General features: G+C 48.0%; 1 protein-coding gene across 1 annotated transcript in view; it reads left to right on the plus strand.

The window, feature by feature from the left end:
• The first annotated feature begins 379 nt into the window (after positions 1 to 379).
• The window catches only part of Bmp6 (bone morphogenetic protein 6), a 152764-nt gene continuing 134033 nt past the window's right edge, over positions 380 to 19110 (plus strand). The window contains exon 1 of the mRNA XM_004847720.4: positions 380 to 1753. Within this exon, the coding sequence (XP_004847777.1) occupies positions 1111 to 1753 (643 nt within the window). The 5' untranslated portion in view covers positions 380 to 1110. The remainder of the gene's footprint in view (positions 1754 to 19110) is intronic.

Here is a 19110-nt window from a genome sequence, read left to right on the forward strand (position 1 = left end):
AACGCCTACATTACATCAATAAGAAACTAAGGAGGGGATGGGAAAACGATCATTTTTTTCTCAATTAATCCAGGCGATATTAATTTAATAGCTTTGTTTACATTTATTGAACAAAATTTAAGCCTTTGATATGATGGTAAGAAAGAAGTGTTTATAGTGGAACGTTGATCAGATCACTCTGACTAGAGATGACCTCTGCTTCGGTACCCCGCTGCTCCCCAGTGCCTCCAAGAATTCTCTGTTCTTGAAACTTACCCACAGCCAAGGCGACGCCCCTCGGGAAGGGAGGGTGAAAGAAGGGGGCGGGCGTATTTAAATATCCCGCGAAGCTCGTCCCTCCATTGGCTCCCAGCCTGTCGGTCACCCAGGAGGGCGGGGAGTCCTGAGGGCTGGAGTGTGGTACCTGAGCTGGACGCGCAGCAAAAAGCCCACGTTGGCCGCTCGGTGGAGCGTGGCGCGGAGAGGCTGCGGACTGCGAATTCCGGGGCCAACGCGGACCGGTCTCCTTTCCTCCCAGCCCTTCTGCGAATCGGCTTGGCCGGGCGGCCGCGCGAGCTCCGAACGGAAAGCGAGATCCTAGCCTCCTTGGCTTGGGGAGGGGAGCGGCAGAGCCCGAGGGCGGGCGGTGGGGCGCAGAGTTTGGCAGCCGGAAGGACGCTCAGCCTCGTGGAGACCACCGGCCTTTCGGACGCCTCGTCGCCGCACCGGCCCCAGCGGGGTGAACTTCGCGGGGGCCCTGCGGGCCGGGGAGGGGCGTGCGCGGGGAGGATGCCGGGCGCGCGGCCCCGCTGCTGAGGCGCCCCCGCCCCGCCACCCGCGAGGCTCGGGAGCGCACGGTGCGGGCGGCCGGTCCCGGGTGACCCCGCCGCGGACGTACCTGGCTCGGACCGGCGCAGACTGCGGGCTCCAGCGGATCTCCTCTCCGCCTCCGCTCCAGACTGGGCTCGCTGGGGGTGCCCAGACGACCATGCGAGATAAAGACTGAGGGCCAGGAAGGGGAAGCGAGCCCGCTGAGAGGTGGCGGGGGGCCATCCACGCCCAGGGCAACCGCGGCCGCGCTCCGCCGCTCGACGCCTCGCGCGGTCCCCGGGGCAGCCCGGCCGGGCGGGGATGCCGGGTCTGGGGCACAGGGCGCGGTGGCTGTGCTGGTGGTGGGGGCTGCTGTGCGGCTGCTGCGGGCCCCTGCCGCTGCGCCCTGCCCTGTCCGCCGCCGGGGCGCAGCTGCGGGGGGACGGCGGGAGCCCCGCGCGCACGGAGCAGCTGCCGCCGCCGCAGTCCTCGTCCTCGGGCTTCCTCTACCGGCGGCTCAAGACGCACGAGAAGCGAGAGATGCAGAAGGAGATCCTGTCGGTGCTGGGGCTCCCGCACCGGCCGCGGCCCCTGCACGGCCTCCAGCAGCCGCAACCGCCCGCGCTCCCGCAGCAGCAGCAGCAGCAGCAGCAGCAGGCGCCCCGCGGGGAGCTCCCTCCCGGGCAGCTGAAGTCCGCACCCCTCTTCATGCTGGATCTGTACAACGCACTGTCCGCCGATGACGACGAGGACGGGGCATTGGAGGGGGACCCAAGGCACCGAGACCCCCACGGGGGGGCCGGCTCGTCCCAACTCCGGCTGTCGCCGCCCGCAGCCGCACACCCGCTCCTGCGCAAGAGCCTCCTGGCCCCGGGTCCCAGCGGCGGCGCGTCCCCGCTGGCCAGCGCGCAGGACAGCGCCTTCCTCAGCGACGCCGACATGGTCATGAGCTTTGTGAACCTGGGTAAGGACTTCGGCCACCTCGCTCCTTTCCGGGGTCCCAGGCCCGGGTGGTGGTGTGAAGGGGTGAGGAGCCCCGCCCTGGCCCCGCCGGGCGAGGCGGGGGTGCGGGGCGCTGGCAGCGCTTTGCCACCTGCGCCACCTGCGCTCTCCGCGCCCGGCCGGCTGCGTTCTGCGTGGCTCCGGCCCCGCCACCCGGGCCGCTTTCTTCCCAGGCGCCCGGGGCGAGGTCTGCGCTTTCTCGCTCCTGCCCGGGTCGGGCTAAGTTGACTCCGGCGGCGGAAAAGTCCCCGAGAGTAGCCGTCCAGGGATGGAGGAGCCTTGCCAACACTCCTTCCCTTCCGAACTGTCTTCTTTTGCCCCCTTGCTAGTTTTCCCACCGTGAGTTTTAGGGACTCCCAGGCAGTTGAGAACTTTGGAAACTTGGCCCGAGTGTTTTAACGGGAAACCCCGGAATTAGGGGAAAGAGGACTTCGGTGGCGGAGGAAGGTCCCGCCAGGAGCGCGGAGCGCGCCCGTCCCAGCCAGGCGGGGCTCGCGCAGGCGGCCGCTTCCCAGCCCCTCGGGGAATCCACGCGGCGCCCTTGCTCACATGCCCTTGCCCCTTGGCTCTTGGCCCCACAGGCTGAAGCGTTCATCAAAGCTGCCCAGGCGGGGAAAGGGTGTGGGGCAGGGTCGGGGTTGGGCGCTGAGCGCGGCTGAGCCCGTTGCCAGGCAACACAATGGAAATTCAAGGGCGGCTAAATCGGGCTGTGCCACAAATGCTGTGTGGCAAACCCGGCCGAGTCCCTCAGGCTTCCCGGCTTTGAGTTTTCTCATCTGCAAACGAGGAAGAGGAGAGGAAGGATCTTTTTGGAGTCAATGAATCTGTTTGTGACTCTTCATTCATAAGTGGACTCGGTAGGCAGGGATGGAGGGGGTGCGTCCTCTACGGGGAGCCCTGGGGTGCAGTCGCCACACCCCGAAGGGGCGCAGCAGCGCCCTGGGTGCGTCTCGGCGGGCTTCCTGTTCGGGGTCCCCGGGTGCGTAAGCAGACACTTGGCTTAGCAGCGCAGGGTCCGGGAGAGGTGGCCGTCATCTAAGGCCACTATTACTAACGTGCGACTCCCCTGTAAATATCTGGGTGATCTTGTGAAAACGAGCGTGTCTGCGAATCTCAGTTCCGCGGAGCCGCGGGGGCGGAGGCCGCGAGGGGAGGGGCCGGGGGAGCGGAGGGCGTGGAGGCGGGGAGATTGGCATCCAGGCGGCGCAGAAATCCTCCTGGGAAAATCTGGAAACAGAATCTCACAGGGACTGGAGGCGCGGGGCCCGCCAGTCTGCCAACTTGCACTGCCAGGGGATCTGAGTGGACAAGAATTTTCACAATTTATTGGAACCAAATCCAAGGTTGAGCCACCTCCCGGAAGCGCCCCAAGGAAATCCTCTCTCAAGCCAGTCAGTAAAACTCGGTGGGAGGCGGGAGGGTTGGGGCGGCGGGGAGGGGGGGTGGGGGGGTGGTCGGGTCAGTGTTGTTCCTTATTCCTGGATGCCTCTGATTTAGCAAATTCCACCCCTGTTCTTTCCCTCAGCGCCCCCTTCCTCCAAGTTTCCGACAGCTTTGGGAGAAATGTTCTGCTGCTCTCTGGGGAGAGTCCTCCCTAGAATATAACTGGCGCTCCTGGGTCCTCCATAGATAATCACGGTTCCAGGCTCTGGGAAAACAATGCCCCTGCTGGGCCCGGCTCTCAGCGCAGCTGCTGGTTAGCATTACCTGGGGCACTTAGGGTGAGGGATGCTGGGTCTGCATCTAGACCCAGAAAGAACCATTGCATCAGCGCTCAGGGTGTGTTTTTCCCCAGCAGTTGAACTCAGGGCCTTTGCTCAGAGCTACAGCCCTACCCCTGTTTTTTATTTTTTATTTTGACACAGGGCCTTGCAAGTCACTGAGCTGCCCGGCCTGGGGCTTGAACTTGATATCCTCCTGCCTCAGCCTCCCAGAGTGCTGGGGTTGCAGATGTGCACCACCATGCCTGGCTCAGCCATCTTTATTTGATTGTTTAAAGTGCCTTAGATTTTTCCAAAGTGCTACCAAGGCCAAGAACCTCTGGTGCAGAAGAGCCTGACATCTGAAGGGAATCAATGTACCATCCCAGTTAAAGATTACAACCACAATTTTCAAATGTTCCTACAGGTTAGAATCACCTAGGAGCTTAAAAAAATCCTGATGCCTGGGTGATTTTCCATCTCAATCAATGAGTGTGTGGGGCAGTCTGTATTTTTAAACCATCCCGAGTGATCCTAGGGTTCAGGAACTTTAGATGGTATTTGAAATTTCAAGGGCTGGCTGGAGGCGAGTTTGTGAAGTATGGTGACATTTATTGTGTTTAGTGACCTCCAAATTCCCCTCATTCCTTGCTTTTCTGACCTTTTGTGGTCTGCAGGTACCCGCTGTTTCTGAATCACGCTATTTGAAGCTGGTTGACAACTAATCTTTCTAAGGTGGTGGTTTAATGTAGTATCTCCCTAGGGATGTTCTCATTTTTCATAAAGGATTTGTTTAAAATCTGGAAAGTTCCAAGAGAACTCACCAATAACACAATCTCAGGTGGGAGGACAGGCTACTATGGCATTGAAAGTGTCCTGGGAAGGGACCTCTACCCCAAGCCTCTCATACCCCATCCCTGGGCTCTCTGACTCTAAGTCATGCCTACTGTCAGCCCAGTCCTGGGCCCCGTGTAAAGGACAAACCTTTTTCTAGGTAAGTAGAATCCAAGCTGGGACCCATGCAGCTGCCAATCAAGCAATTCTGTTTAATCTTAATCCATTTAGCATTTCACAATGTGATAAAATCTGATTACCATGGCTCTAAGCAAGAGGACAGGTCCTTTGAAGAAACTAATTGCTTAGCAATGTGGATTCTCTAATAAGGATGTTGGGAGGACTCCACTGCTTTCCTTATTGGTGTCAGTGTCAAGTTAACTGCTGTATTCCATGACTCATCTATTAAAGAACCTCCACAGATAGCACTGCGTTTTGAAGCACTCTGTCTACTGCATTAGGAAAGTTACACAGCAGGAGTGTAAGGGAAAGTGTTCCACAGTTGTAAACATGCCTCTTCTGTGGGGCTGCAGGAATAGTTTACTCATGAAATACATTTAAAACACCCTGAGCTTTGTCATCTGGCGGGACTATCAGGAAGTATGAATCAATAGGATGATTCTCTCTGGTGGTAGCCCGCATGCTGGTCATTTGACCAGCTCATTGTTGTTTATGTTGACTGTTTTAAACTCCGCCTGGGTGAGCAGGTTGGGTGTGTAGGACTCACCGTCTGCTGCTCCTGCAGCTTGTTCACACTGCCCAGGTGAGCTCGTGAACTTGCATTTAATCAGGGCTATGGGGGCCATTTTTCTGTTTGTTTTCCACGGCTAAAAATGCCCTGGCAGCCAATAAACAAGCTTGCCGATTTGGTGACCTTGGAGAAGTATCCTGAAATACCCTTGAGGTGCTAGCTGAAAACATCCTAGAAAGACCTTCTCTGCCCTTCTCTGTGTAAACTGGGGCTGCACCTCCCGATTCTTTACCAACACAGCACCCTGCATGTTTCCTTCCTTGTGCTGATCACGTGGAATTTTTCTTTTTAAATTTGCTTACTCATTTGTTTGTGTCTCCTCTGGGATGTCAGCCTCCAGAGGCTGAAATCATAGTGGCCTATGTGACAAACAGAATGCTGAGCATTGGGAAGGTACTTTGAAAAGATCGAAATGATGAAATTGTAGATAGTACTGGTATCTCACAGTTTAAATTCACACTTCACTGATCTGTAAGATCTGATTCTTTAGAAATGGGTTACCTATTTTTACTGGGCAATAAGTTGGAAGTAGAGACATTTAGAACATTGAGGTTTGTGGCATTTGATGTGCATCATGAGGTTTTATTAATACATCTCTTTTTCATTCATTACCCACATGTATATTAATGTGTCATATACATTACACATCTCTCATGCATGTGAGAGTAGTACTGACAGTTCCTTAAAGCTGCATTTTTCTGCATTTCAGACTTCACTTATTTATTTTGAATTAATGAGGTGTTGATTTCCCCATGCTAGGATTCAGTGAAATAGAAACACTCAAATCATGCTCAGAAAAGGGAATCACTCTGTGTTAGTCCAAGTAACAAGAAACTTATTGTACTAAAAATACTGGCAGTCTTCTGAACAAAATGACTCTAGGGAAACATAAATTAGAAGGAAAATGGAATACTCCCTACTTGTCTTTGTAACCAGATACACTGTACTGTCTTTCCCTCATAAACATGGGCTCAGTAGGACTATTCTTCATTGGAGCTGCTAGTTCTTAGGAAGATTTTTGTTAGCAGAAAATAAATCCATGCCTGCAAGCTACTCGGCAGCAAAAGCAGTTGGGAGAAAATTTGGGAGAAGTGGTCGGAAGAAGCAGAGGATGTTCCCCTAAAGAGATTTAAATGTGAGGTTCGGTGGTATTCCAAGAAAAAAGTTGTACAAAGTGTTCTTAAACTAAGATCAAAGGGCAAGGAGATACCATTGTTTAGACCTCAGGTGGCGTTTCCTTTGGTTGTCCTTCTAAGCATGGGTATAAATCCTTTTTTAAATGTGCTGAATCATGACTAGTTAGTTTCTTCTCTTAAGAGTTTACCTTTGATTAGGTTGGCTTCCCAGGGATATGAGAATCTCTGTAGGGGAAAACAGGAATGTTCAGCACTTTATTCAGTATATGACAATTATGTTGTATCCCGGTGTCTTCAGAGTCTGGCTGCTTTATATTGTTGTATTCATTTTTTGGCCCTGGGGATCAAACCCAGGGTCTCATGTCTGCTAGGCACACAGTCTACCACTGAGCTACAGCCTCTGCCCACATTAATACTTACACGATTACAGGGGGGCTGTGGATATGTGTTATTAAGGGCAGTCTAGCAAGCTCTAAAATATGACCTGCTCTCACCTCTTCGCGTCACTCCTAAGAAGCTGAGTTAGAAAAGGACAACGAAGAGGGTACAGTTTCTTGGCTAATGAATCTTCTTTCTGTAACCTTTGACAGATCTGTCTTTCTTGTCTCTGTTTTCTATCCTACGTCAAAACAAAACTGAATCATTCTTAAGGAGTAGTTAGTTTTCAACTCAGCATAAAGTCATTACTATTTTGTTTTTCTCCACTTTGAGCTTGATTTTGTTTTTCCCCCCTCTCTTTGCTGAATCTTTGTCCTTTTGCCATTGTTGGTGCTTCTAGTGGTGGGAAGAAAAGTAGGCAATATTTTAATCGGAAAATTGTTTCTGATAAGAAGCTTCCGTAAGTATCTGAATAACAGGAGTAGAAATCAATAGAGAAATTCCCTGGATGTGCGCACCTTACAGGGGCCCGGCCCCTGTAAACAGCTGTCACACATTAACTTGTCCCCATTAACTGTGTGCCGGGCCTTGTCACCAGGGGCTGAAATGGGGAATGGCTGGTGTCCTCTCTTCTTTTGTGTTCTTTACAAAGAACCAGTGCGTTCTGTTGTCCCCATTTCCCTGTTTTCATTCTCACAGCTGAGATCATTTTAATTTACACACATTTTCTCTTTTCATCGGCCCTTAGCCTCCTGCTCAGGACCCATCCTATGACATCTCTTACCTCCTGGAAATCTGTGAGCCAGAAAATGTCCCCTAGAAAGTGGTGACAATTGTTATCGATGAGAAGGAAAACCATCACCGCTTCAGTAAAAATTAGAGCTGTTAAAGAGTAAATGCCATCGACTTCTCAGGATTTTGAGAATGCTCGGTGTCCTCAGAACCAGACTTCCGCCTGCTGCTCTTCTGCCACAAGCATTAACCATCATCACTGACACTCACTGGGATTTTTGTTCAGTTACCAGTGTTTTGAAGATATCGTTGCTTATAGTTTGCTTTTTTCCCCTTCCTGTTTATTTATTTAACCCTATGGATAAAGTTAGCTCCCAGAGCCTGGCTGGGAAATCAGCTATTATCCACAGTGTGGTATTTCTGGGGAGATACATGCCAAGGAACAGATAACTTTTGGGGGGGTTAGTTGGTTAACTTAGTTTGGGATTATTGTAAATTTGTTATCCACAGAATTTAGAGCTTGAAAAGACCTTGCCTCTCATCTACTCTCTTGGGTTTGCGGATGGATTTGTTAGGTTCATTCAACACCATTGCCTTTGCACCACTGTGACAGCTGAAGGCAGAGGGACATCCGCAGACCTGCAGAGAGGTCCTAGTGCATTAGTACGACAGGGCCAGAGGTTGGGCGTGAATGGATAATTTAAAAAGCACACCAGGCCACAATCCTGAGTAGAAGGTGAGGAGGCCCCGATCTCCTGGAATTCTGTGAGTTTTCTCTCAGTGGACAGCATTCTCTTGTAGAATTGTGCTTTTAGAAAAGAAAATAGTCCATGTGCATCTATAAATATCCTCCTGTCGGGTATGACTGTTGACTGCTAAGAACTGTAGCTGAGTTGAAAACCACATTGCCTGAGCAGCATTGTTCCACTGATATCCACAGGCAGCGATTCTCTTCCTGCCCTTCCCATCTCCATTATTCAAGAGATTGGGGGCATAATAGAGGTGGTATCTAAATTACATCAGGTCAGTCCGTGATGGCTCCCCACGGTCTTGTTATCTCCAACACAGTCCCAGGCGGCTGGGTCCAAGAATCTCCTTCCAACATTTTTACAGAATGAGGTTCTGGTTCCTACTGGGAGAGCCTTCCTGACTTTCAGAGTCGTGGGCATACGCCCTTGATTATGGATCTTGATAGACAGGCGGAGACTGTCCTGGGCTGAGATGTCCTCCCCCGGGCTTCGGTGGCATTGTTTTCTCATCATCAGGGAGCTCTGTGTGGGAGGGGGAGAGCAGAATGAACTCACAGCAGGAGGAGGAGAAGGTACCCTTGCGGCGGAGCCCACTCCACCCTGACCTTTGATATCTGCCACTTCATTCCCTTATCTCTCTCTCACCACTTACCCTTTCGAAAACCTTGTCCAGAATGTGACTTCCAGCCTGAAACCGTCTGCGTATGTTGTTCGCTGTTCCTGTGTTTACAGTCTTGTTGGTTTCCTGTACGTGAACATGAGCTGCAAAAAAAAAAAAAAAAAAAAAAAAATTCTGCCTTGTGTCTGAGCAGAGTGTGAGCTCACTGCCGCTGGTGTGAGCTGTCTTATGTGCTGATGAGGCCGGGAGACGTTTCGTGACTGGCTTTGATTATTCTCCCAGACCACTTATTTGTCTCTCCCTTCTTTTAAATCGATGAATTACCCTGAAGTAGTCCAAGAGCTGTGTTTGTAAACTAGAAAATGAAGGACCCAAAGCCTCACTTGACTTTATTTTTTCCAGATTTTATTTGTACACACTCGCGTATCAGAGTAAGTTAACCAGAGAGAAGCCTCTTTTAAAAGCAGGATTGATGTTTTTTAGAGTAGTTTTAGGTTCACAGCAAAACTGAGTGGGAAGTACAGAGATTTCCGTTACCTCCTGGTCCCGCACATACATAGCACCCCCTGATCAACTTCCCCCACCAGGGTCCTGCATTTGCTACATGTGACGAACCCCCGTGACTCATTATTTTTCCCCCAACCCCACTGTTTACCTGACAGCTCACTCTGGATGTTATACGTGCTGTGGGTTTGGACAAACGTACAGTGACAGGTATCCACCATGGTAGTATCACACGGATTAGTTTCACAGCCCCAAAAATCCTCTGTGGAAAAGTTGTCCATTTAATGGAGGGGAAAAAATTCATGGAAATATAAAAATTCCAAAATATGCAGAGTTAGAGGAAAAAAATCATAAAATACCTTTGTTGAATGATACTTTGTCACTGGGGTCTTACCCCAGTGGGGTATAAAAAAGTAATTTTGATTGTCTGTGACAACATGGAACCTTATTTTATAGTGCTTCTAAATGTTGACAACAAATCCATCAGAAATCATTCTTTACTTTAAAGTCTAGGAGTTAAAAATCTTTTCTTCCTGCACATACTTTCACTGAGGTGTCTGTCACCATAGTACCTAGACAATCCCTCAGGCAGAGCCAGGGGTGATTAAATTTCTCCCTGGCTCGTGCCCCATTTGATCCATGCTCTGCAGGATGTGACAGACTGAAATCAGGAAGCCTGAAGAATGAAAAAGAATTATTGGTATTCTGTGCTTAGGAATTATTGAATTTGGGGGACGTTTAGAGGAGGAGTTAAACCTTTTTCCTCCCTTTCTGAAAATGTAATGTGTATTGAAACTTACTGTAACTTTATGCTTGAGAAACACACACGCACATGCATATACACACACATACACACATCTTGTTGGATCTACAGGCAGAACCAGCGAATTTTTCAAAGACCTCCAAAGGAGAAACTATTTAGACCAGAGTTAAACTAAATTAATTGAAACTCCATAAATCCAGAGATCTTTGTATTAATATATAGAATAGGCTTCATTTGCCTTTGAACTGTTTTCTATGAAAAGGGGCTACAGGGATTACTGGTAAATAAATAAGAAAATGCAATAATATAAACAAGAAACATGGTAATTCTAAAAAGTGCTGTAGAACACATAGCTAAATTCATTTGTGATATGTTGGCAATTTGTGAGTATTTCTTTATGAATCTTGTACAGATGAAAGATTTCAGGAATTTTCCCCATCTTTCTTTGGGTCTATTATTTATCATAGTGGATCATACTTCGCTGAATTCTAGGTAAATTTCCACCTCTTATTTCCCAGTCCACCCTCAACCTGCACAGAAGAAATGTCTTAAAAATAAAGAAGAGTTTGGGGCCATGGCAATATGAGTGGATCCTAGAAATTCAACTTTCTTCCTTCCATATTGTGTGACTTAGCATGTGCTGACTTACTTGAAGTTGCTTGATCCTACTGTTATAAATGCATGTGTGTTGCCATTATAGGAAGTGACATCCAACATGGCGGCAGGGATGTAGGCGGCACCCAGTGGATGTTACCATTTCTCCCTCTCATTGCATTTCTTTCCGTTTTATATATGTTCTTTTCCTATAGTTTTGGTGCCTTTGTCCTTGATCTAGCAGCACAGATTCCACACATTTCCATGGAGTTTTATACCTAGAAATTAGTCATTGCCCTTATTATGTTTAGTTGGTTTTCTTGGTGGTGGTAGAAAGTGCTTGTGGCCTTTTAAATATTCAGTACAGGAAAGGACTCGATTAAGATTCAAGAGGCTTGAGTTTAGTGTCTAGCCTTGTAGAGTCCGTTTTTGTAATATCTTGTTCAAGACACTGGCCCCAGATCCTCATTCTCTTTTCCTTGTCTGTGAAATGTGAGTTTTGGGCTACAACGGTATTTTCTCCAAAGTGTTTCATAGAGCACTACTTTTCCAAGATGTTCTAAAATAAAGATCGTAGAAGCACTTAGTACTGTATTTTTTATTGGCTTTTAAGATTTAAATGTCTATTAGCATATTAAAGCTGTGAGTAGTGTAGCAGTAAAGAAGCCTGCTAACTTGTAATAGTTTTCTTGGAACTTACTACTACTGTGTAAACCCCTTTGTGCTAAAATCCCTTTCTTTCAGACCTTGGCCTCTCAGCACCCATGGCCACTTCTGACTCTTCCCTGGTTGTCTTTGCAGAGCCAGGCAGGGGCCCAGAAGGCTGGACTTCCCGCTGTTGCTGCCCTTCTGCTGTTGACTCCTGGGCTCTCTTCCCACCTTCCTGGGAGATCAGTGGCTTCCTGTTGCTCTGAGACCAGCGTGGCTGCTGAGTCCCTCATCCCTGTGCCCTCATTCCCTTCGTTCAATCCCTGCTGTTGGAAACACTTGTAGGGTTTCTCTTTTCCTGGTTGGACCCTGTATCAGTCAGCTTTCTGCTACTGTAACAAATACCCGAGAAAATCCACTTACAAAGAGAAAAAAGTCAGTTTTGACTCAAGAGTTGTAGAGCTGCCACTCCATGATCAATTGTCCCCATTGCTTTTGGGCTTGTGGTGAGGCAGGACATAAGGCAGGGAGTGTGTGGTGAAAGCAGAAAGGCTCAAGTCCTGTGCAGAAAGCAAAAGAGAGGGAGAGGAAGGGGCAGGCCCCACTGCCTCCTCCAGTGGTGCACAATCAGGTTCAGGGACCTGCTGACCAACAAGGCCCCACCCCTTAAGCGCTGTACCACCCCCAACAGAGCCAGGGTGAGCACCGGGCCTCCAACATCTGGCCCTGTGGGGGGTCGGGGGGGGGGGAGTTCAGGTCTAAACTACGGCAGACCCTGACGCTGTGCCTCTCCTGCTTTCCTCTTCAGGCCTTGCCTGTCCTTAAGCATGGAATGTGCAGAAGATGTTGTGAATGGCTCTCCTGGGTGAGAGAACCACACAGCCAAGTCTTCTTGAGGGTCAAGCCTGCTCTTTGCCCTTGTGCATGGTCTTAACCCTGTATTTCACTTTCTGTGTTTAGTTTTGAAAACAATAATACAAATAGGCAGACTCCTTTCTCAAAATTTGATCCAGAGTACTTTTGGATTGTTAGTGACCCCGTTGGCATCTTGTTTGTAAAGACTGAAGTTTTAAAGATTAGATCCTGCTGGAAAACAGCACAAAGATGCTATGATGGGTTTCTGTTTTAAATTTGGGCCTTTGGGTAGGGCACAAGTCCAAGAACTTCGGGAAAGTAGACTCTGATCTACCCCCAGCCTTCCCCTGACACTCACCCTACTCCAAGTCTTCTTCTGTAGCTTTAGATACTGCTTTTCTTTTTGCATGACAATGTAAATATTGTATTTCTTTATAACCTTTTGCCTTAAAGAATGGTGAATGACATTTAACTCAGCATGGCAAAAACGTAGACTTTTATAGTTGCAAATATAGTAAGTATATAAAACAGACTTTTATAGCTGCAGGTACAGTAGATAGTAAGAAGAGAATTTGGAGTTTGGGGAGAAAATGAAAATTTAAGGTAGTGTCAACCAAATGTTCCAAATAGCACTCAGTCTCACGTTTGTTTATGAAATTATTTGACCACCTTCTACCTGCTCGCCACATATTTTCCTTGTAGGCTCCTTTGTCCATCACTCTGCTGAAATCGCACCAGTGAAGACAACTCATGGCTGTCCTGAGCCTTTGCTCTTCTCTGCAGGACTCCATGATGTGGACGGCCCTTCCCCCTGCTCTCCAGCCTGCTGTACCGGTGGGCATTTTCTGAAGCCCAGAAGGGCTGGATGTGGCAGCAGACCCACACATGGGAAGGAAGCAGGAGGTGGGCAGAGGGCCGTTCACAATGAGCTGCCGGATGAGGGGACAAGTGGCCGTAGGGCAGGATGACGGCAGGTACAGGGCTGTCCGGGGACCACGGTGGCAGCTGGTGGCCTTGTGGGACAGCAGGCTGTGGTGGTGGGAGCCCACAGCCAGTATGTTCAGAAAGCTGAGTGTGGCCTGCAGAGAGGTGTCCCAGCAGTGAGTGCTCCGCGTGCGTTTGTTTTTCTTCTCTTTTCTTGTCCCATCTCTTCTGATCACAGCCCAAGCGTGGTCCCAGGCCAGAATCCTACAGTGCAGCGCTTCCCAAGCTGTCTTGGTGCAAGAACCACTTTGTTTTAAAAAATGCTTAATTTTTGTGGGCCCATACTTTTTCAGAGTTCATGGAAAATTCTGCAATTCAAATTCATGAATCAGTGAAAAAGTGATATGGAAAAAACCCAAGACATATAAAACCAAGTATCAACTTTTAATTATTAGATTCCATTTATATCAGGTTTGCTGTGTGGTCAAACTGTCATCAGCTGTCTAAACCTCTCCACTTCTGTAAATATCCCACACTGGGCAGAGGCAGATACTTTAACAAGCAGGTTCTCCAGTCGGCCCCTGGGCCAACTGGGCGAGCTGGGATATGGGAATCTGCATTTTTTGGGCAGTTCTGGGGATTGAGCCTAGGGTCTTTGCACTTAGCTGTGTCCCCAACCCTTTTTATTTATTTTTTATTTTGAGACACGGTCATGCCAAATCACTAAGTTGCCCTGTCTGGGCTTGAACTTCAGTCCTCCTGCCTCAGCCTCCCAGAGAGCTAGGATAACAGACGTGTGCCATCACACCTGGCTGGGAATCTATATTTTAACAAGTTCTCTTGGTGATGAGAGAGGTGACTAAAGGTTGAGGACCACAGAGCTAGCTCCTCGGGCTTAAATTTAATCTCGGCCCCCTCTCCCACATCCCGTCCACTGCCAGACTTACTGTTTCTCTTCCTAGAATCTCCCCTTCCCATCAACCTGCTCTTTCCCCTTTGCTTCCAAGGTCCCCACATGAGGTCTTTCAGATCCTTGGCCTTGACTCCGGCAGGCACTGGGCTCCCTGTTGCGAATCCACTGCTGTGTCCCCGTCTGTCCGCCAGCGCGGGCCCTCTGCAGCACAGATGTGATCTCTCACCCCCTCCTCACCACCTTCATTGGATCCTGATGGCTGCAGAAGGGAAGGGAGCCAGCCCGCCTCTGCCTCCCACCCCCTTTTGGCTCCCTCCCCTCCCCTCCTCTTGGATATGCTGTTCTGCCAACTGAATCCTGCCCCGGGATTTTGGCCGCTTACGTTGTGGAGCTGCCACTTCTGCCCTCTGCTCAAGGGCAGTCTCCTCCAGGAAGCCCTTCCGAGCTTGCTGGTCTGCACGCTGAAACTCTGGCAGGATGTGTGTATGTGTGTGGGGGGGAAGTGACAAGAGACAGTCAAGTGGGAATGAAGGTCAGTTCCTCTAAAACTAAAGTGGTGTACGACATCCTTTTTTTTCTCTCATCACTAACAACATCAAAGTTTTGAATGAGAGAATTATAAACTGTGAAGCTCTGTGTGAAGATAGGAGAAATGTGTTGTACATAGCTGTGGGTATAAAGAGAGGTTTCCTTTCTCCTTTCCGGGTTTATGTTCTATGACTTTCTAAATGGTTGAAAAAACGGGCCTCAGGAAGAAGTATTATTTTCCTCCTATCTGATGTCATTATGACTTTAATAAGTATTAATAGGAGTCAGAAAGAAGTTGCTGCTGAGTCTAAATTTAAATTTTCTGCTTGTGCCAGGCAGAAAGTGTGCCTGCAAGCAGGCACGACTACTCCTGCAGGTGCTGATGCAAAATACTTATCTTGTCAGCTTCTACTTCAGGCTCACTGGCTGAGCTTAGTTGTGAAGGTGTTAGGCATTCTGTTTACATAAGGGCTGAGGGGTGACATAATGTCTACTGAAGCAAAGTCACTTCGTTCCCCACTAGGCAGCAGGGAGCATTTAAAAACTGAAAACAGATCAAAGCCATGGGCAGGGTTGAGATACCCCTACTCAGGGAGGGTGGTCCTTGGTTGGTTGCCCGAAACAGATGTGCATTATTGCCTTGCTGTATTTCCAGACCATTGGTGAAATGAATCAGGCAGAATTAAACTCCAAGAAGCTGATCCAGGGAGACTGCTTAAGCAAGTGCAAGTGTGTCCAAATAGGTTGGGAAAAAATGTCAAATCAGAGTAAGCACATATAAGATGTGATGTTTCTCTTTTTATAGACTGTTATAAAAGTTGTTTAAAATTAAACAACTTTGCAGTACTTAAATTATGTCTAATGAGACAGGTAGGTCCAGGAATGGAGAACTTTTTTCTTCTTCTTTCTTATCCCACTTAAATTTGCTGTCCCCACCAGAGTATATAAGACATAAACACGTTCACTTCCAGGATACATATTAGAGTTAGGATGGAGAAAAGAGAGAGAGACGGAGTTGACACAGGTCACGGAAGTAGCAAATCCAGATGTCTTTCACATTTTATTTAATGGAAGTGGAATATGGAAATAAAACAGAAGGGAAATATGGAAACAATTTCAGACTCATAATTGTTAAGTCCTATCAAGTGATAATCTTGTCTGTTTTATTTTTTTGCAGTGCTGGGGACTAAACCCAGGGCTGAATGCATGCTAAGCATGTGCCCCTGATCCATATCTCCAGCATATGTAGTGTATTTTATACTTTTAAAATGTATGGACTGGTGGAGGAAGTCTTACTGTGTAGTATATACTTCCTTTGCTGTTCCTCCCCAAATAAGCAGTTTAGAGTTGACGTGTTTCTTATTTTGGTGCAGTGATAGTGTGGGATTGCTGTTCAGTATTTACGAGGTTAATGGATCTTGGCTATTGAAATACCTGTGGCCTTCTTTTCTAGTTGGCTGGCTCTTGTTGGAAGCATTTATCTTGCATCTGTAGGATTCATTCTAACCACAGCATTTCTCCTCTCCTCTCCTCTCATTGTTAGATAACATGAGATACTCTTTTCTGGAACAAACAGATTAAGCATCACTTTGCTATGTTTACATAGAAGCCTTGTTTTCAGGCCAGTTTTTCTTTCTTTCTGTTTTTATGTACTTATTTTTTGGAGGGTGGTGGGTGTTGAACCCAGGGCCACACACATCTGAGCAAGCTCTCCGCCACTGAGCTACAACCCTGGCCCCTTTAAGCCAATTTAAATGCTTGATCATCTCGTGCATATGAGTGCTCTGCCTCTCATCTAGCACTGTATTTTCCAGGCCTGTCTGGGGTTTAGGGCCTGGAACACAGGAAGCTGAACTCAGAATCGAAAGTTCTCCTGAGGTGCCACTAACATCACTAACCTCAGAGACTACCGGGGTAGCCCTGTTGACACTACAAAAATAAAACATGTCACCAGAACATTTCATGGAGATGAGGAACTTATTTCCACGATTCTCCAAGGTCAGCTCTGGTACATGCTTTTTCCTACTGGGCAGCAAACATGTTTTACCAAACTCTTACCTAAGTGCTTTTTGTTTACAATTCCACAATGAATTCCTGGCTCTCCTTCACATTGACTCCTGTAAATATTGTGATTTACTTCCATGCTTTTTTTGAGGGAGCAGATTCCAAAAGTTGTGAAGCATCTTTTAACTTTTCCCAGTATTTTATTGTGAAAAATTTCAAACCTACAGAAAAATGGAAAAATTTTACAGCCAATATATATAGACCTGGCACTGAGAGTCTACCATTAACAGGTTTATATATATATATATTTTTTCTTAAATCATAGATCTAGTCTTTGCTTATTTGTAGAATCCATATTTTTGTTTGTTTTTAGATGCATTTCAAAGGTTGCAAACTTTAGCACACTACCTTCTCTTATGTCATTAAAGTTCAATGTTAACATTTTTGAAGTAAATGTCTACAGAATGAAATGCATTCTACAGAATGAAATGAAATGAAATTTCTTTGTGTGTCATTTGATGTTTTAACAGATGCATCCACTTGTGAAACTCAAACTTCTTCAAAGCATAGGCCATTCCTAGCACCCCGAAAGTCCCCCAAGGCTTCTTGCTATCTGCTCGGGGTACAGGTAGTTCGGGGACTCAGAATCTAGGACTTCACCTGTCTGTCTGTCTCTCCCTTCAGAGGTCCGTTTCCTTTCTGGGTACCCTGCAACTGTGTGGTGGTTCTTCTAGGCAGAAGACTGTGTGTCTCCTGCTGCTGATCCAGCTGGGCCACATGGTGCAGACTGGACCTTATTGGAGCTAGAAGTCATGGAACTGGGGGACCCATCCATGTTCTTTCCTGCTTTCAAATGTCAGCACTCAGAATCTGCCTGCTTTTGGTCAATCTCCAGAGCCTTCAGGTAGCTGGGTGTGCTTTTATAAAAATTGTTTTTACCACAGTTTATAGATGTTGATCTGTGGGAGAGTCAGCCCAGTGGGGTCTTATTGACCCTTACCAGATGTGGAACTCTGTTAAAATTTTAAAACAATTACTGTGTGTGGAATGCACAAAAGATCTACACATGGTTCCTGACTCGGGATGGTTTGACTTCATGATTTTTGGACTTTAGTATGGTGCAAGAGCAATTCACACTGAATAGAAACCATACTTGGAGTTTTGAATTTGGCTCTTTCCTGGGCTCAGGGTAATCACCTGGTGATGTTGGGTAGCAGTAGTGAACCACAGCTCCTGGTCAGCCCTGACCACAGAGGAAACAGTGACCCTGCACCCGACAGTGCGCTTTGCTGCTAAGCTAGCACGTCCGTTCAGTAGGTTGGTGTCATCAATGCCTTTTTGACTTAAGAGTTTCCTCAACTTATAATTGGTTTATTAGGATACAACCCCATCCTAAGTTAAGCAACATCTTTATAAAAGGATTTCCAGTAGCATATGAAGAAAACAATATAGAGGTCCTCTTAGCCCATGTTTATATTCCAGAGGATACAGTGATTCCAGGTGGAACTGGAGGCACTATTTAACGTACCCTGAAAAAAGCTTTTCTTAAATTCAGGATGTGTCTTCACCACTGTACACGATGGACTGAATTTGGCTGTCCAGAGTTTATTGAGCCCCTTTAGCCAGCAGGGTAGGCTCTGGCTGCAGTAGGGTAGAAGTGAGACAGGGATGCAAGACACAAGGAGTTGCAGTCCCTGGTTTGAGAGGAGGCAGGAACATGGACTCAGACCCCGACCCTCAGCCCAAACACAGCATGCTGGTGTCTAACAGAGATGAACCAGAATTTTACAGGGCACCCAGGAGGGTGTGGCTCTTCAAGGGAGGACGTGACACACAAGCTGTGTGTGGGAAGAAAAGTTGGTCTGCGTTGGTGCAAGAAGTCAGGAAAGGCCCGCCTGCCCTCAGAACAGGCAGGTGGTGCTCTGGGAATGGCGCGAGGTCTCGGGGGCTTGGTTCCCAGGGTGAGCTGCTGTTGGTGGTGGCTTGGGACACAGGTGGGGTGTGGAAAGGCAGGTTCGGGCCAGCCAGAGGCACGGAGGTGAGCCTAGGAGGCCGGGATTTCTTTGGTAGGCAGCGAGGATCCACTTACGACTCTCCAAGAAGAATGACTGTGCGTGCCTTGGAAAGACGTTTGTGGCAGCAGCGTGAGGGGACCAGGACCTGGGGAGCCCAGTCAGAACACTTTGCCAGTTGTCTAGCCACCCCCCACCCCATGTAATCCGTATTTGCAGCATTTGAGAGTCTTTTTTTGGAATTTTAAGATAGTTTGCAGCTCTTTTTCTGCAATTAAATTTAGAATGTTTAATCAGGAGGGGAAATTAGGTGATGAATTTGTGAATAGCACCCATGAGATTATACCTTGTGGAAGAAGTACTAGTTCCAATAACTAAAATCTGAAAACTCCTGATTTAAATAGACTTTTAAATAGACTTGTCTTCCTGGAAACATTTCCCTCATTTCTCCTCGCAATTAAAAACCCATCTGGGAGCTGGTTGCTTAGAGTTCGCAGTGTCGCCTGTGGTCAAGGTAAAGAGGACCTCCTGTCTGTGACACTAATTGGTCCATGAGGAGATTTCATCAGTGATCTATCTGGGCCTTGTGCACAGGCTGCTCTGTCAACCGAAATGGCCGGATTAAAATTCAGCCTTTTTTTCTACCGATGCATCTCAGCTCTGTTGACAGCCCGC

The sequence above is a fragment of the Heterocephalus glaber genome, unplaced genomic scaffold (genome assembly GCF_053883595.1).
Source record: "Heterocephalus glaber isolate CG9 unplaced genomic scaffold, H.glaber_assembly_v1.0 deba00001472, whole genome shotgun sequence".
Taxonomy (NCBI): domain Eukaryota; kingdom Metazoa; phylum Chordata; class Mammalia; order Rodentia; family Bathyergidae; genus Heterocephalus; species Heterocephalus glaber.